This window comes from Miniopterus natalensis, chromosome 6, assembly GCF_054644295.1.
Source record: "Miniopterus natalensis isolate mMinNat1 chromosome 6, mMinNat1.hap1, whole genome shotgun sequence".
NCBI classification, from domain to species: Eukaryota; Metazoa; Chordata; class Mammalia; order Chiroptera; family Miniopteridae; genus Miniopterus; species Miniopterus natalensis.
Window position 1 is genome coordinate 6,520,897 of NC_142086.1, and position 18,748 is coordinate 6,539,644.

Genomic DNA, 18,748 nt, shown 5'->3' on the forward strand with positions numbered 1-18,748 from the left:
TTTCATTATTAGGATGAAAGACACTTGTAAATAGCCAGGCTTAATCATTCCACATTGTGCAAGTGTTATATTTGTGGCTGTTGATATGACTTTATTTGCACAAATGTCTTCTCTTTCTAGAAATATAATCAACATAATCAATACATACCTTCTAGAAGTTCAACTTGCTGATGAACCAGCATCTGATCTATCTATTATAGTAAAAAAAAAAGTTAAGCTGTAAATTATGTATCATGTTTTTTTAAGCCAACCAAATTAATATTAGCATTTTTATATTATAAAGAATATATATAATTAACAATACCTACTAATATTAGCAATATTTACTGATAGTTCATATTACTTCTAGGTATAACTAAAGTTAATATTTTTTTACATTTTTATTTTAAGAAAATTTTTAAAAGAATCATTTATTGATTTTTAGAGAGAAAGGGAGAAAAGAGAAACATCTATATGAGAGATTAACATCAATCAGCTGCCTCCTGCATGCCCCCTATTGGGGATAGAGCCCATAACCGGGTGTGTGCCCTATCCAGCAATCTCTAGGTGCATGGGACAACACCCAACCGTCTGAGCCACACCGGCCAGGGCTAAAGTTAATATATTTTTAATTAAAAATATCTATTGAATGAGTCCACTATTAATGTGGGTAAATTCAGGAAAGTGAGTCATATTATATACAAAATATTATCCCCGTTTTTGGTAACACTTATTGAAACTCAATAGTAAATTGAGTTTGAACTTTCTTTCCAGTTCCTAGGAAATTATTCAGCGTTGGAATTAGAGCCCAGTTTACAGGACAAAGTTTCCAGAAGTAAAAAGCCATTTCCACGTCCTTGGCATTTTGATGCTGAGCAAATTATGAAACTTCTCTGGACCTCCGTCTCCTCTTACGTAAAATAGGTGATAATTATAGCACCTATATATCATAGAAGTATTTTTTTAAAAATATATTTTTATTTATTTCAGAGAGAAGGGAGAGGGAGAGGCAGAAACATCAATGATGAGAGTCATTGATCTGCTGCTTCCTGCATGCCTCCTACTGGGGATCAAGCCCAAAACCTGGCATGTGCCCTGACTGGGAATCAAACCGTGATCTCCTGGGTCATAGGTAGATGCTCAACTGATGAGCCATGCTGGCTGGGTTATCATAGAGTTTTTTGTTTGTTTTTTTTTAAATTTTATTTTTGTTTAAAATATTACAGATGTCCCTTTTTCTCCCCAATTACCCGTTCTACCCCGTTCCTTCCCCCTCCCCAGTCCCTCTCCCCACCATTCATCATAGAGTTTTTGAAGGGATGAAATGAGTTGATACTTCTATTATACTTAGGAATAAAGCCTGGAAAATGCTGCTTAATAAATGTTTGCTCCTGGATATAATCAAAGATTAATATTCAAGATCACAGAAAACACAATTTCTTTTTTAAAATATATCTTTATTGATTCCAGAGAGAGGAAAGGAGAGGGAGAGAGAGAGATATGAGTCATTGATCGGAAGCCTCCTGCACACCCCCAACTGGGGATTGAGCCTGCAATCCGGGCATGTGCCCTGACCAGGAATCAAACCCCGGTCGCCTGGATCCTAGGTCGACGCTCAATCGCTGAGCCACGCCCAGCCAGGCAGAAAACACAATTTCTTAAGCAGTTTATAGTTTGCTTTAAAAGTAAACCTGACCTAGAAGAATTAGAGTGATTTGTTAGGAAAAAAATGTTGTTTTACCATTACAAACTTTTGTGAATTAGTAATTTGTTAATCTCATTACGTAAACTGGAAACACAGTTTTCTTTTAACAACTATTTTATGTATTTGAAATTACCTGACTTAAATATTCCAACCCTGGTGGGCAGCCTGATGGAGGAGGTGGTGCTGGCATCCATGGTACCCCTGCAGGTCCACCTGGCTGATTATGCACTGGCTGGTGTTGGACAGGGAAGCCGACTGGACCAGCACCTGAATAGCCAGGTGGTGGGACTGAGTAGGCACCCTGGGGGCCAGGGTAGCCTGCCTGAATTCCAGGATAGGCACCCTGGGGGCCAGGATAGCCTGCCTGAGTTCCAGGATAGGCACCCTGGGGGCCAGGATAGCCTGTCAGCATCCCAGGATAGGCAGGCTGTGAGTCAGGGTAGCCAGTATGTCCCGAAGGTCCTGAAATATGAACAAGTGAAATAATTTGTAACTGCCCTGAAAAATGAAAACATCAAGTCTTTGGGATTACCCCAGTATCTACAAACTAAAATTTCAGTTCAGGAATCCTGTATCTATGAAGCTTAAAGTTCATGTTTTATCATTCAGCAAGCTTTAAATCAAATATCTATGCTTTTGTATACACTTCTGTTTTGAGAGTTTTGGGCAGAATAGTTGGCCCAGGCCTTACTCTTGACATTCAAAACTCTGATGAAAATATGCTTAATACCTAAGAAAGTGAAAGAAAATCAACAACAGTTATAGTCTCTTGCATAAATATTCAGGAATGCCTTCATGGAAAAGAGAGATGGCAATGAGTGGAAGACTCAACATAAAGGCTTTGAGCCAGGATTTCCAGGACCAAAACACTCTGTAAAAAATGGAAACTTTGGAATTCCAACAAATTGTATCTCCTATGTGTATAGAACTAGAGATAGTTTTGTCTCTTCAAGGCATATATGGAAAGTTCTGGAAATGTTTTTGGCTGTTACAACTAGAGGGGAGGTGACACTGACAGCTGGTGTATAGAGACCTAAAATGCCCAAAATAGCACCCTGAAGAAAAGAATTATCCATCCCAAAATATTATAGTGACACTATTGAGAAACCCTGGTATAGATGTAAAGGCATGTCATCCCTTTCGGTACTGTCCAGGTAATTTTCAGGGTTAACAATTTCCCTGAAGTTTTAACCCACTGTATATTCCATTCCTAAGACCCTACGGTTCCTAAGACTCTACATGAAAAAAAATCCACTGTGATATTTAGGTTACACATTTATTTGTTTTTGTTTCTGTAATCCTCACCTGAGGACATGTCCATTGATTTTAGAGAGAGAAAGGGAGAGAGAGAGAGAGAAACATTGATTGGTTGCCTCCCATATGCACACCAACGGGAGATCGAATCTGTAATCTAAGTAAGTGCCCTGATCTGGAATCAAGCCTGCAAGCTTTCAGTGTATGGGATGAAGCTCCAACCAACTGAGCCACACTGGCCAGGGTTGGGTTACAAATTTAAATTTCACAATTTAGCACTCTCAACTATCTGGAAATGCAATTTGAAAACCAAAGTAGGTAAAATGTTATCATGGGCATAAATGTCTTAAGTACTTAATATGCACAATGTATGCTGTGTATATTCTAAATTCCACGTGAATTTTACAAGTGTGTGCTCTATATTCCACGTGAATCTTACCAGTGTGTACTGTATATTCCACCTGAATCTCACAAGTGCGTGTACTGTGTATTCCACGTGAATTTCACAAGTGTGTGTACTGTGTATTCCACGTGAATTTCACAAGTGTGTGTACTGTATATTCCATGTGAATTTCACAAGTATACTCATTATATTTGCTGTATTTTGACTACAGTGAAGCTTTATAAGCTTATATATAGTGTACAGAGTAATAATTCGAGAGCAATGAAATATGATTTCAAAGGACTGTGTTCCACAATATTTTAACTGTAAAGGCTATGCCAAATTTGACACTTATAATAGACAATTTGTAAATACTTTTAATGGAACACTAATAAAAAAATATATGCACCATTAAAAAGTAAGACTTAAAAGAGAGACTAAACCTCATACTAATGTGTTTTAAATACTACAGCTTTTATAATTCATTCCTTCTACAATGAACAAATTTACAGGTGGTCTATAATCTAGCGGTTCTAGAATAACAGAATACAACTATCCACAAGGCAACCTGCTCTCACGGGGCTTACAGGCAGCTTCTGGGAGACGGAAAATAAATTTTTTAAAAAAGATTTCAGATTGAACTGATTAGAGAAAATGCACAGGGAAAGGGAAGGTATCAACTAGTTACTTTAAAAAAAAAAAAAAGATTTCAGAGAGAAGAAGAGAGAGGTAAAGAGAGATACAAACATCAATAATGATGGGAAAGAAATCATCTTTCAGCTGCCTCCTGCAACCCTTGACCACCTGGTCCCTGGGTTGACGTTCAACCACTGAACCACACAGGCCTGGCTCAACTAGTTACTTTTAAATAGATAAAGTTTAAGTTGAGAACTAAAAGATGAGAAGGGAAAAGCTTTGTGTGACGATCCAGTGACAAATGTTGTAGGAGGAAGGAAACTAAATTGAAAAATGCCCACTTAGGGGTGCACTTGGCATGTCTGAGAGAGGACCATCCTCAGGGAGAGAAAGACTAGAAATGGCTGTCAGTAAAGAAAGGAGTGGTTCACCTAGGGAATCCCTTAATAAGGAGTTTGGATTTTACTCCAAGTGTGACTCACAGGCAGTAGAGGATTTCGAGCAGAAGAGGGAGTCAGTTCCCTGATCTGATTCATATCTGAAGACGTTTTAGGAGTGCTGAGCACTGGGACTGAAAATGAGAAGTGCAGATAAAAACCCCTGCCTTCATTGCCTAGTGGGAGAGAGAACTTGATTCTCACCCTTACTGTAAGGAGATACACCACCACTCTGATTAACTAATGGGTAGAATCATAGATAAGTCATTTGAAGGAGGGACCGGCGCTATGACTATATTTGCCATAGGAAGGTGTTTGGATAGGAGAGGGAAAGGGATGGAGTTGGGACAGCTTCCCTGAGGGCCCAGGGACGAAAGGAGGTGAGTAGGCTGGTGGCACAGTAAGAGCACTTCAGAGAAGCTCTGGCAAAGTAACAAACTCGGGGCTTTTCAGATCAGAGGAAAAGGCCTGCCTACCCGAACAGTAGAGCCAGGTTTAAGAGGCACTTAAAGGGAAGGCCCGGAGCCCCCAGGACCTGGTGGCCAAATTAAACATTCTGGCCTCCAGCTTAAAAGTAATGGGAGGCCAACAGAGACTGAACACTGTCTGCAATATGAAGAGATGTGTATTTTTTAGAGAGCCACTGAAGAAGTGCAGCTGTATTAATTGGTAACATTATTGGTATTAATTCAATCATCTCAAGACACTGGAGAAAAAGGATAGGTCATTATTTCCAAAATCAATGGGTTAGCATACAGAATTACCTGAAATTTGGATATTTTCATTTATAGAAAGCCAAACTGATTTAACATATTATTAATATAGTCACCAAATACTTGTCATTTATTACTTGAAAGGCATTGTGCTAGGTGTTTTACATATACTTTCATTTAATCTCTAAATCTACCTGAATTGGAAAATGTAACCCCTATTTTATAGATAAGAACTGAGGCTTGGAGGTACAGCAACCTGTTTAAAACCACCAACTATCAAGTACAGAAGCCAAAACTGGAAGCCTGATCAAGCCTCTCTATACCTGTTTTCCCACTTCCATAATATGGACAATTAAGAGTATTTACCTCATAAGATATGAGAATTAAATGAGCTAATCCATGTTATGCAGAGTTAGCTGTCAATGTTGTTAGCATCATTGTTATATTAAGACCTGTGCTATATGTGGCCTTGAACTTCAGAAATAAAATTGAGCTATTTTTTCTTACAACTCTCAAATCTGATAACCAAATTTAATTACATATCACCTACTTTTAATGAGCTGTGGGTACATTAAATCATTCTCCAAGTAACTTGGATGAATATTATAGACTTGCTAATAATTCTCCAAAACACCAAACATATAAGAATTTAGAGTAGACTCTGGCCAAGATGGAGGATAGATAAACAGGGTACTTGCCTCCTCCCACAACCACATCAAAATTACAACTAAACTACAAAACAAACATCATTCAGAACCACCTAAAATCTAGCTGAATGGAAGACCTACAAGTATGAAATTAAAGAAGCCACATCAAAACTTGCAGGAGGAGTAGAATGGGGAAAGGCTGGTCCTATACCCACATGTAGCAGATAAAAATAGGGAGGGATATCTTGGCTGTGCAAGTCTCCCCTGCGGAGCAAGAGGTGCCAGCCCCACATCAGGTGCCCCAGCCCAGGGTTCTAATGCCACAAAGAAAAGTCCCCATAACTTCTGACTGTAAAAATCAGTGGGGATTGTGGCTGAGTGAGATGGAGGCTGTTGGAGTCCCAGGCAATTCCTTTTAAAGGGCCCACACGTAGACTCACTCGGACTCATTCCCTCTGAGCTCCAGCACGTGGGCAGCAGCTTGAAAGGCACCGGAAACATACAAGGAGGAAATGCATTGTTTGGCATCAGGGAAAAAGCTGGAGGGGAAGCTTTCTCCCAGACAGAAATGCTGGCAGAGGCCATTGCTCCTTTGATGAGCCCTCCCGCCACAGAGCCACCAGACAGGCACCATATCCATCAACCTGCTCACACTGTTTGCCCCACCCTAGTGAATCCTTGAGGTCCCACCCCACCCAACTTTTGGGCCCACCCAAGCTGTTTCCAGTGGCTTTTCCATACAAATAGCCTGTCTTGATTGATACTTCAGATTTTCCTAAAATCTCTCAAGCAGCATCTGGTCTCAGCTAGCCCTGTACCTCTCACGAAGCAGCTCCAGGCCAAGCACTAGCAGCAGCCAGCCTTGGTTCACAGCTTGGCTTTGCCTGGACATCTCCAAACCCAACACAAGTAGCAGTCATCTGCAGATCGCTTTGTAGCATATGCCAGGCAGTGGCTGACCTTGGCCTGTATCTCCTAAGAGGAGGACGGAGAGCAAGTGCACCCAGTGGACAGCTTCAGACATTGTCAAGGCTCAACTACAACACCAGGGTGTACAGTCCCACATGGGGGGTGCAGCTTGAGTACCCAGTTTGGGTGATTGGGGGGGCTGTGCCACTGGACGCTACAGGACACCTAGTACTGCATTAGGCCATGCTACCAAGCCTGGGAAACATAGCAGCTCTACCTAATACATAGAAATAAACACAGAGAGGTGGTCAAAATGAGGAGACAAAGAAACATGTCCCAAATGAAAGAACAGAAGTCCAGAAAAAAAACTTAACAGAATGGAGATAATCTACTAGATGTAGAGTTCAAAACACTGGTTATAAGGATGTTCAAGGAACTTAGTGAGGAACTCAACAACATAAAAAAGAATACGTCAGAAATGAAGGATACACTAACTGAAATAAAAAATTTTCAGGGAATCCACAGTAGAGTTATGAAGACAAGAATCAAATCAGCAATTTGGAATATAAGGAAGCAAAAAACACTCAATCACAATAGCAAAAAGAAAAAAGGATCCAAAAAAATGAGGATAGTGTAAGGAACCTCTGGGACAACTTTAAGTGTACCAACAGTCACATCATAGGGGTACTGGAAAGAGAAGAGAGCAAGAAATTGAAAACATATTTGCAATAATAATGACAAGAAAACTTACCTAACTTGGTGAAGGAAACAGACGTTCAAGTCAAGGAAGTGCACAGTCCCAAAAAGATGAACCCAAAGAAGCCCACACCAAGACACATCATAATTAAAGTGCAAAAGGTTAAAGACAGAGGAAATCTTAAAGTCAGTAAGAGAAAAGCAGTTAGTTATCTACAAGAGAGCTCCCATAAGACTGTCAGATGGTTTTTCAACAGAAACTTTGCAGGACAGAGGGAGTGGCAAGAAATATATTAAAGGTGATGAAAAGCAAGGACCTACAACCAAGGCTACTCTATCCAGCAAAGCTATCATTTAGAATTGAAGGACAGATAAAGAGCTTCCCAGACAATAAAAATCTAAAGGAGTTTGTCACCACCAAACCAGTATTACATGAAATGTTAGAAGAGTCTTCTTTAAGAAGATAAAAAAATATGAACATTAAAATGAGAATAAATACATATCTATTAACAATTGAATCTACCAACAAAATGAACAGTCAGAACAGAAACAGACTCAAAGATACAGATAATTTTTTGTTGGTTGCCAGATGGGAGTGGGGTTGGAGGGGTGGGTGAAAAAGGAGACGGGATTAAGAAGTGCTATTTGGTTGTTACAGAATAGTTATGGGAATGTAAAGTATAACATAGAGAATATAGTCACTAATACTCTAATAACTAAGCCTGGTGTTGGATGGGTGTGGGATTTATTGGAGTGATCACTTATTATGTAATGTCTAGTCACTGGTGTACACACTGATGTATGTCAACTGTAATTGAAAATAGAAAATGATTTTTAAAAATGTAGTGCAGTGGTTCTCAGTTCTGGCTGCACATTACACTAACCCATGGAATTAAAAATCCCTGGGTACCACTTCCAGAGCTTCTGCTTCAATTTTTCTGGGTAGTGTTCTGGCACTAGTGTTTTTAAGAGCTCTCATGTAATATTAAGTGCAGGCACCCTTGGGACTATCACCTTAGAGCCTTGGATTTTTTCTAGTTCACATTCTTTTAATTGCCAACATCTGGTGACATCCAGGCCCCACTGGGAGGTTTCTCGCTGGACAATAAAACAGATTTCAGTGCCCAAGCAGACTGTTCAGAGTAGAATACAAAATGCACACACCCATCTGTTCAAACCTGATTCCTTTCGGTCCCAGCTCCCCAGGATGGTCTCTCAAGATGTGGGAAGCCTGCTTACTCAAACGCAAGGCATGGTCCAGAATGTATACAAAAGGAAAGTTTTCACATGTTACCAAATGAAGATGAGAATTATGCCCAGGTAGCCATGTTTCTGTCGCTTACAGCTTCCTTTTAAGCAGGCATGTCTTTTCTGTGACTCTCTGAACACAACCTCAGCTATACATGACTCACAAACACTCAGGATTAAATCTTCTAACTATGATTTCATGATTACAATTCTCTGAAGAGATGGAGAATTGATGCAATCTATTACTTAATATGTGTATTTTGGGGTTTAATTTATATGCAGCTTTATATTTCACTTGCTAAATGTAAACTCACTATTTTTATTAACTCTATACCTTTACTATACTGTATAAATAAAAATCACTTTAATAATATTGATGATAACATATAGTCAACCAAAACAAATCAAGAACTAGGCTGCCAATTTCACTACTGCATCTTCAACAAAGTGCAATACTATAGTAAATACAGAGACAGATGACAGACACACATCCACCCTTTGGGGAATTATCAGTGATGAATTTATTTTGGTTTTATTCTTTAAACAAATGTTTTACCTTGGAATGCTGCTGGAGGATATTGAGGATATGCAGCTGGGAAGTTTGTCCCTTGGTGAGGAGCATTCGTTTGCGCAACTGTAATTCAAGGAGAGGTAAACATTTATCTCCTTTAATAAAATATACACTAGAAAGAAAAATACAATGTCTGTGGATAGATAACTTCATTTGCATGATCCTGTGCTGTATTGAAACAGGGTGACTTCTTCATCTAACACAAGCTGTGCCTATTATCAGAATTATTTTGCCATAGAACTCTGTCTCAAACAAACTCCCTTAAAAAAAATTATTGATTTTTAGAGAGTGAGAAAGGGAGAGGGAGAGAGAGCGAAACATCGATCAGCTGCCTCCTGCATACTCCCTGCCCCCCCCCCCCACCAGGGTTGAGTCTGCAACCCAGGCATGTGCCCTGACCGGGAATTGAACCAGCAACCCTTTGGTGCATAGGATGACAACCAACCAAATGACGAACAGTGGCCAGGGCAAACAAATTCCCTTTTGGATAAAATGAGACAGCTGAGTTACTGGGGTTGAATTTCTAGTTTTTAACTATGGAGTGTTCACTTCCATACTTTGATTTTGTTGGTATTATAAAAAAGATGGTTTTAAAACCACATATGGAGTGTGAAAAGATAAGTAAAACTAGGTGGATATGAGGATGAAAATGGAAGGGTTATGGATGATTTTAAAGATATCTATAATCATTGCTATAGGAACATTTAAAATATTTAAAATAATGCATCTATATCTGTATTTAAATATCCTTTTCATGGTTACTCTGGAACTATATTAATAAGGTTGGCCAAAGTAAATTCTGATATTTGACCTACAGAAATCATAACTGACTTAATTACAATAACCTAACAGATTAAATGTTGTTATCTGCTAATCAATGCAGATAACATTAAATAACCCTAATTCTGTACAAATAGTTCAATATCCTAGTTCTTCATATTTATTTCTTCAGTTATTCATTTAGTGGCCACCCCAGCCAGACAATAAATATCTACTGAGCACCTCCGGTCTCACCCCTGAGTTAGGCTCTGGGGCTACACTAGCTCTGCCCTCATGGAGCTTATGTGTAGTGGGCTCTTCCCTTATATTATGTGCTCCTCGCTTTCTTATGACTTCTAACTGTGAATTCCAAAGTTTCTTTTTGAATCAAGGGGACATGGCATCAATTCAGAAGAAAATGTTGGCCTAACTTTCAATCTGACACCTCTCCTGTATGCTTCTCTTTCATGAGCCTGTTAAGATCAACGTGATTTCAGCAGGAAGGCTGGAGCCTCTCCTCCATTCATTTAGCTTCATAATAACTTCAGCAGAATGGAGTCCATGGAGACTGTTAATTCAGGCAACAGAGCTACTTCCATCAGGGCTTTACCCTGGAAAGACACATGGAATTATCATAGATTTCTGAAATACTGCAAGCCATTCTCCCCCAACCATCCCCTTCTATTTCTCAGCGTCACATGAGTGGCCTAGCATTTAGTTCTCTAGCTCTTATGGCTCTGCCCACAGCCCCTACTCTCGATCTGAGTTGGAGACAACAGGATCAGACTCAACGGATCTCGAGGAAACACACTGCAAGTCTGACTTAAAGACCTACCCTTAAATGATATGTCACATTTCGGCACCTCTGAACAAGTACCGTTGTTTGAACGATAGTAAAGATACACATAGGTCCATGACCTGACAGAATAAAGAAATTAGGACCTCATCATCTCTGGGATTTTGGTACCAGAGCAACGATCCTGGTAACAGGATCAGTGGAAATTCATACAAAGACAAATACATGGATGGGCAAGTGGTCAAGTAGAGCAAGGAGCATATGAATCACAATTGAATTTGTGAAATGCAACCTAAAATAACATAAAATCATAGGAGTATCACACTGTTGTAAAGGTATTTTATTTTTACTTATATATATACATAGGTACATTTCACTTCTATTTATGCATACATATACATACAAATCACATATATTGAAACTGCAGAGTTAAAAGGTGACTATGACTGTGACCGAAAGAATCTTTCTAAAGTGATTTGAAGCATCCTAAAATTTACAGCAAACAAAACAGCTTAATATCATATAAACTTACATTTTAAAAGCTTTGAGTTTTGTAAGTAAGATTAAATTGACATAGCAAACATTAAGAGAATATCATGAAACCTCCTGAAGAGCCGAGGTTTCTGGTCCTAAGAAATGATACTACGTGCGTAGCAAGGCTGACCTTGTGGTGAGATAAACACCTTTGGTTATCTAAACAAAAATAAAGAGAGAATGCAAATCCTTTCATAACACAGGATTTTGTTTTTCATATTTCCCCCGATATGTATTGCTTTAGGTTTTCAATAAGACAATGTCTTATTACATGCTTGGTCAATATTCTTGAAAGAAAAAAAGCCAGAATATAATGCTTGGTATTTATTTAAAACTATTCACGTGTGTGTATGAAATATATATCAGGGATTTATGTGAGGATTTTATGATGATGAACTGACATTAAATTTATTATCTTTAATTAATATTATTTGAATAACCTTTATGTATATAAAATACACATAGCAAAGTGAAAACTGATATGAATGAAATATAGTATAAATTATACAACATATTTTCCAGTAAGCCTAAAATGTTTTAGTTTTATCTAAGGCTTTTTTATTTTAAAGGACAAATTAATGGTAGTGGATATCTATTTATACTATATATCAAAACACTGAAATAGGCTTTGGATTCCAGAGAAGAAACAACACAAAGAAAATGATATTCTTTCAGAAACTGAATAAAACATAGGATAGTTAATGTATTAACAACAGATTTAACATTATAGGGGAAAAGTAAACACATAATTTACTTACTTTGTTTGTCCATGATTGAAAAAGCTCTGAAAAAGAAGACCTGATATTAATATATCAGTTACAATTTTATAGGTCAAGTATGACAGTTAAAACAAGATACTCTGAAACTATACACGCATATAAGATATTCCTCTATTCATCTAGTTAACCAGAATCTGTTCACTTAAACCCTTGGTCTTGCTCCATCCCCACTGCTATGTTTCTGAGGAGGACTTCGGAAGTTTTGGGTCAGCTCAGGTAGTGGCCAGCTCAGGGCTGGGCTCCATTTGTGGTCCAGCATGAGTGGGAGAAAGCTTAGCTATCGGGTTACACGACAGCAAATACCTCTGGAAAGTCCAGGTCCTGGGGGTGTGTTCTGCCCAGCTTGAATGGCAAATCTGAAGAGGCCTGACCCTTTGTTCTATACTTTAAAACATGCTTTTAAACAAAGAACCCACTCTCAGGGGTTGTCATAGTTGCAGTAGCATGACAATCCACCTGAAATATTGTGTTTGGTTATTTCTATTGAAAATAATAATAATAGCCCGGCCGGGCGTGGCTCAGCCGCTGCGAGTGTCAACCTAGGATCCAGGCGATCGGGGTTCGATTCCTGGTTATGGCACATGGCCAGGTTGTGGGCTCGATCAATGACTCTCTCATCATTGATGTTTCTATCTCTCTCCCTTTCCTTTCCTCTCTCTGAAATCAATAAAGATATATTTAAAAAAATAATAATGATAATAATAATAAACATTGTGCTCAGTACTTCTGCCTTCCAGTGCCTCGATCCCATCCTACACTTTCCCACTCCTACCCAGTCACTACATTCTCTCTCCACTTTATATCCCAACACCCTATATGCCCGTTTAGAACAATTAACACATGAGACAAAAGCTCTGTTACCTGTTTTACCTCAGACCCACACACTAACATAAATCAGCCCTGCCCTTCCCAGCCCTCTCCGGCCTTGGCTACCACTTTATTAAGGCTTCCTCGTGTTGTCCTAAATGGTAAATAAAAAGTCAACGGATCCCTCTCTATTCTTTACTAAAATCTGGTGTTCCCAGGAAGAAACCATGTCCCTCCTCTCATTTTAATTTTTGTTTTGTTTTGTTAAACCTCACCCGAGAATATTTTTTCCACTGGTATTTTCCAAAAGAGTGGAAGGGGGGTGGAGGGGGGATGACACACTGATTGGTTGCTTCCTGCATGAGCCCTGACCAGGGCCTGGGATTGAACCTGCAACCCAGGTACATGCCCTTGACTGGCAAAAGAACCCTTGACCCTTCGGTGGGCAGGTCAACACTCTAACCACTGAGCTAAATGGGCCAGGGCTCCTTTTATTTTATTTCTTTATTATCTACTTTAAGCATAAAAAAGTCATAATCTAGTAAAACTCTTATTAATATTCTAATGATAGTCACCTCTCAATTACGTGCGCTCAGGAAATTCAGCAATGGTTGAATAATTTGGAACAGGTTTACCTGGGCCTAAAATAAAGCAAAACACTTGTCTGAGTTACTCATTTGACTTCCTAGACTACTTAGAATGACAGTAACCCAACTTTTCATTAGCTAGTCAGAAACCAACTGCTGTGGACCTCATCAGGCTAGAAGGGCAAAAATATTAACATTTATGTTTTTCTTCAGTTAGTCTATAAGATGATCAATAAATAAACATATATAACAAAGCTGGCTAAAAGTCTTCATAAGCCACATTCGTGTTTTAGGTTCTGTCATAAAAGGAACAGTAAAAGGAGACTGAAGTCCTACGTGCCAAATGCCATGGCTACTTTTGTAAATCTCACATTTCCACGATCAAATATTATACATTAAAAGTAATATCCATTACCTTAAAATATGCTATGAGTACCTTCACAGATACATAAAATTAAAAGACTAAAGTTGTGTAGTCCAATTAAAGAGTACCCTTCTAATCAGCACGCTGGACTGGACATGTCTAAAGGTTTTACTTACCTTCTGTTGCTCACAGAACAGCCCTCTTTAACACGATTGTTCCAAAGTACCCTATGCTTTTAACTAATTTTACAGCAGTTTAAGGGGCCATTGTTTGCATCACTGTCCACTTGCCTACAATGTCAGAAAGGTACTTAATTCAAGGACAAATCCTGAATAATACCTGGAGGAGGAACACAGACAAGTCCCCCCTGTGTGTATGTGTGTGTGGGGGGGAACTTTAAAATTATTAAAATTAAAAAAATTACTTAAAAAATAAAATATCTATTTTTTTTTAAAAAAAAAATCTTTATTGATTTCAGAGAGAGGAAGGGAGAGGGAGAGAGAGATAGAAACATCAATAATGAGAGAGTCATTGCTCGGCCGCCACCGACTGGGGACCGAGCCCGCAACCCAGGCCTGTGCCCTGACTGGGAATCGAACCCCGATCACCTGGATCCTAGGTCGACGCTCAACCGCTGAGCCATGCCTGGCCAGGCAAAAATAAAATATTTTAAATTTATAAATATTTTTTCTTATATTTAGTTGTTTGAGCCTGGGGAGTCCAGGCCAATCAGAACGCATGTGCCAGAGAGAGGAAATAAATGACGCTGTGAACCACATCAGGAGCAGCTGGCAGCTCCTACGCAGCGGAAAGCCATGGCCTCCAGGTCCTCGCCAGATGAGGAGCAGCCTGAGCAGCCTGGATTTACCCTCCTTTCATGGGGTCAGAGATCATTCCCTCTTTGCATAAAATCCAAGGAAGAGAAATGAAACCAACTCCAAACAGAGCTCATTCGGTCATACTTGCTCTTTTCCTTCCTACTTGGCTACACTATTTTAAATCTTAAACTACAGGTTTGTGAGGATGAGCATTTGTTGGGAAAAATACTGTGGAACACAATCTGAACCCTCATTTTCCTGCAGGATTTAGAATTTTCACTATTACATAATATCTCAAGTATTAAAATGGTATGTCATGAGCTCTGGTGCACAATGTTAAGTGACGGCTGTACCTGTGTATGTGCCAGGTGGAATAAAGCACGTGTGGATTACAGATATGCACCATGTCACATCTGTCCACTCTGCTGTTTTAGGGGTCTTTTGATTTTCTCAAACTTAATGGTCTATCACAAGACATAACATCACTCAGCTTTGGAAATGACAGAGCTGAGTCTTGGGTGAATTAATTAATTAACATGATAACTTTTATTAAATACTGCCTCCCACTGCTTCTATAAGAAACAATTCCCAAAAAGACTTCCAAGAAAGTCATATTTATCCTGTACTAAAAGAAAAACAGTCTCTAATAAAATCATATTATATACTGTACCATTGGGACCTTAATTACTTCAGGACAAATACAGAACTTCAAATTATAAACATCTACCACAGGGAGGAGAAGTGCAGGTGATATACAGTTATTGCTCCATGATTCATATTGTGAAACCCTTTGACCTAAAATGGTTTCATGGGGACCTAAAATTTCTCTCCCATTGCTTTCAAAAAGTATGAATGTAAAATCTGGAACCCGAGCAGGAAGCATCTCTCATTTTGGAAAATCCTAAAACTACTCTGCATACAAATTAGGCAAAACTAGACTTGAATTATTTCTCCAAACTTACTTCTTAATCGCCTAAGAACAAACCAGTTAACATTTTTTCTCAGATTCCCAAGATGGGGGAATATATGTTCTAAATTATTTTAGCAAAATGTTACTGCTCTAAATTTATCCACAGAATTCAATGTCCCTAAATTTCTCTGAATAAGTGAGAATGAGATATTAGGCGTGGAGGCGAGAGAAACTGGGCACAGGAGGTGGAGAGGCCAGCACTTGCTGAGGTTGGTCACAGAACACTTCATGTTCAGCTTCTGATTGTGGGTAAATTTTATGCATCTGAAAAGCTTTAGTTAATACTAAGGACAAAACTACTTCATCTGTTGAACTATAGTTTTGGTAAAAGATAAATAGTCCCAAACCAGATGAATTTACAGACTTTGATTCCACTGGTCTTCCAAATCCAGGTACAAGGTATGGGATGGAAGTGAGGTGGCTGAGGCCGATTTACAAAAGCAAAGTATCTGGTAACGAGGACTCTTCCTATAAAAGTCTACTCCTGTATTACATGGCTCAAGGAAATAAAACATTCTCTGAACCACTTTGGGATAGCATTTTATAGTAAACTTCGAAGACAAAAGTAGATATAACATCCACTGGGACCAACTGAGAGAGTGGTGGTCAAGTGTTCTACAAGACTAACCAGTAAACCAAAAAGACAAAAGAAACAAAAACAACTTTGGCAGCTATCCTGGCATGGGTGCTTGGTTCCTCCCCTCTGGCGAAATCTTTGCTGACAAGCAGAGCTGAGCTGTTTCCTTTCCTCATAAGTGAAGCCCAGAAAGTGAATGTTTACTAAGTAAAATGATTCATGCCTCATGTGCTTTACCCTCAAGTCCTTGATTCACTGCAAAAAAATATCTCCCAAGTTGTCCAAAAGACTATCTTTATGGTATCTCTCTTAATAATTTCAAATTTACTCATGGCCATTGTATTTTTACTAGGCCAGGTTGGAATTTTTCTGTAAGTGCTTAGGTAATAAATTCCAAATTTTAAAAATGAAAAGCACAGTTGTTAGTACTGATTAGCTACAGTACTTTGACTTTTTAAATTTAGCATTATTGAAAAGTGCTATACAGTGTGCACACACACATATAATACACACATACATTTACACACGTATAAATATTCACTTAGTATAAAGCTTGTGCCTTTATTCAAAGTATACTGATGGAAGGCAGAGTAAGACAGGAGGCGGTGCTCACAGCTCCGTCTCTCCAGCTGCACAGCCGACCCCGACAAGGACAAGGCCCTGGCCGCGCGCCGAGCGCACAGGCCCGTGCGCCGCCACTCGCTCCTTCAGGTCCGAGAGCAGCCCCGCACACCTGCGGGGGCTCAGTCTCCAGGCCCTGGCGCTTTCCATGCCCCTTTCCACCCAGGGCAGGGCCACTCAGTTTACTAACAGCCCTGCGTTAGCTCGGCTTTCACACTCGTCCCACGGCGTACTCGCCAGGGTGGTAGTAAGAGGAACTTCTGCTGCGACAAAGGTCAAGGGGGAAAAGGGGGACCGGACTCCCCTGACACTCGACATAAGCAAGTGACACTTGCACAGCACTGATGTCCTGGATCTTGCTAAACTAGGAAAAACAACAGTTACCTGCCTTTTCCTGGAACCGGGGAGCCACCACGCCAGGCTTCCAGGAGCAAACGGGTAAAGGAACCCAGGGGACCGGGCATCAGCCCGGGAAGCTGGGAGCCGGACAGACACGCAAAACAGCGGGAGCGGACTTCGCCGAGTGCCTCCCGCGGTGCCAGGCCCCTCTCTCACGAAGTTACCCCAGTCGGGTCACCCTCTAACCGCTGGGACCTGTAGTTGCCCAGCTTCCGACGCGAGGGAGGGAAGGGAGGCTGTGCGGAGGCCGCCGGCGCCCCGGACAGGCACAGCGGCGGCGGGTCTCCATCTGGGCCGTCCCGGGGCTGGGGTCGCGGGGCGCCCGGCACGCCCCCCCCCCCGTAGTATTTACTGTTCCCTCGCCCCTCGCCCCTCGCCCCAGGGCGGGCAGGTCCCGGGCCCAGCCTCTCACCATGACTCGAGGCGCCCCGGCCGTGAAGGCCCCAGGAGAGGCCGGTTCAGGCGGGGAGCCCCCCGTTCCTGGCCTGGGGGGCACCCGTCCAGCCGGGGTCCACCTCCGCGCGGTTTCCTGCGGCCGCTGGGACCCCCGCCCCGCCCGGTACCCCGCAGCCTCAGCGCAGGCGCAGCCCTCGCGCCCCCGTGTCACAAGCCGCCCCGAGGCCGGCGCCCACCTGTGGCTCCCGGGCGGCCAGGGGCGGAGAGGACGCCGGCCCGAGGCTCCGCTCCCTCGGCCGGGCCCCGCCGGGGCACCACCTACCTGGAGTCGCAGGGACGGAGCCTCCGAGCGGCCCTGGCGCCGCCGCAGCCCCGCTGTCGGTTTCGTTTTCCGGGATCCTACGTCCCGAGGAGGGCTCAGCGCCCCCGCGGGCGGGCGGGCGCGGCGGGGAGGCTGCGGGGACCAGCGCCCCGCCCCGCCGCTGCTTGGGGACCGACGCCCGCGACGCGGGCTCTGCGGCCGGCAGCTCCGCGCACGGGAACTGGGGCGGCGCCGGGGGTGGGGCTGGAGGCCCGCGACCCGAACCTGCCTGACCCCCGCTCGACCTCCCGCCGCGGGCACCTGCGCGCGAGCGCGGGCGGGGCGCGGCTCTCTGCGCGGGCCTCTCGCGGTCGCGCTCTGGCCCCCGCCCGTCCTCCAGCCCCGCCGGAGGTCAGCGGGGAAGAGCGGGGCATCGCGAACGCTTCCCGCGGCGGAGACCCGCGGGCGGGGGCGCGGCGGCGGGAGCGCGCCCCGTGCGCCGCCGGCCCGGCCGCGGCCCGCCTAGGGCGCGCTCGGGGAGCTGAGCGAGGAGCGCATTGGTTCCTTTCGTCTTTTAAATTTTTCTGCGCGAAAGTAACGGGACGGTGCGCGCCACCGGGGGGGGGGTGGGGGTGGGGGGGCGGGCCGCGGAGACTGGAGGAAGGGCCTGCGGCGCCCCCTGCCCCGGGGCCCTGTAGCGGACGGGAACATTCACCCAGAGGGCGCAGGGGAGACGGGGGAGGGGAGCTGGAGGGGGCGCGGTGTGTGGGGGGGCGGGGAGCGGGGGGAGACGGAAATGGGGAAAATACGAGTGAAGAAGAAAGGGGACCGAGCCGCCTTGGCGGGAACCCCCTCTCGTCCGT

At 42.5% G+C, this 18,748-nt stretch overlaps 1 protein-coding gene across 1 annotated transcript in view; it reads right to left on the bottom strand.

Annotated features, from left to right (window-relative positions):
- Positions 1-18,014, bottom strand: part of PLSCR1 (phospholipid scramblase 1) — a 30,313-nt gene extending 12,299 nt beyond the window's left edge. The window contains exons 1-6 of the mRNA XM_087818070.1: positions 17,907-18,014; positions 13,428-13,493; positions 12,025-12,050; positions 9,163-9,240; positions 1,818-2,146; positions 149-191 (exon numbers count right to left, since the gene is read on the bottom strand). Of these exons, the coding sequence (XP_087674196.1) occupies positions 149-191; positions 1,818-2,146; positions 9,163-9,240; positions 12,025-12,037 (463 nt within the window). The 5' untranslated portion in view covers positions 12,038-12,050; positions 13,428-13,493; positions 17,907-18,014. The remainder of the gene's footprint in view (positions 1-148; positions 192-1,817; positions 2,147-9,162; positions 9,241-12,024; positions 12,051-13,427; positions 13,494-17,906) is intronic.
- Positions 18,015-18,748: the final 734 nt, after the last annotated feature.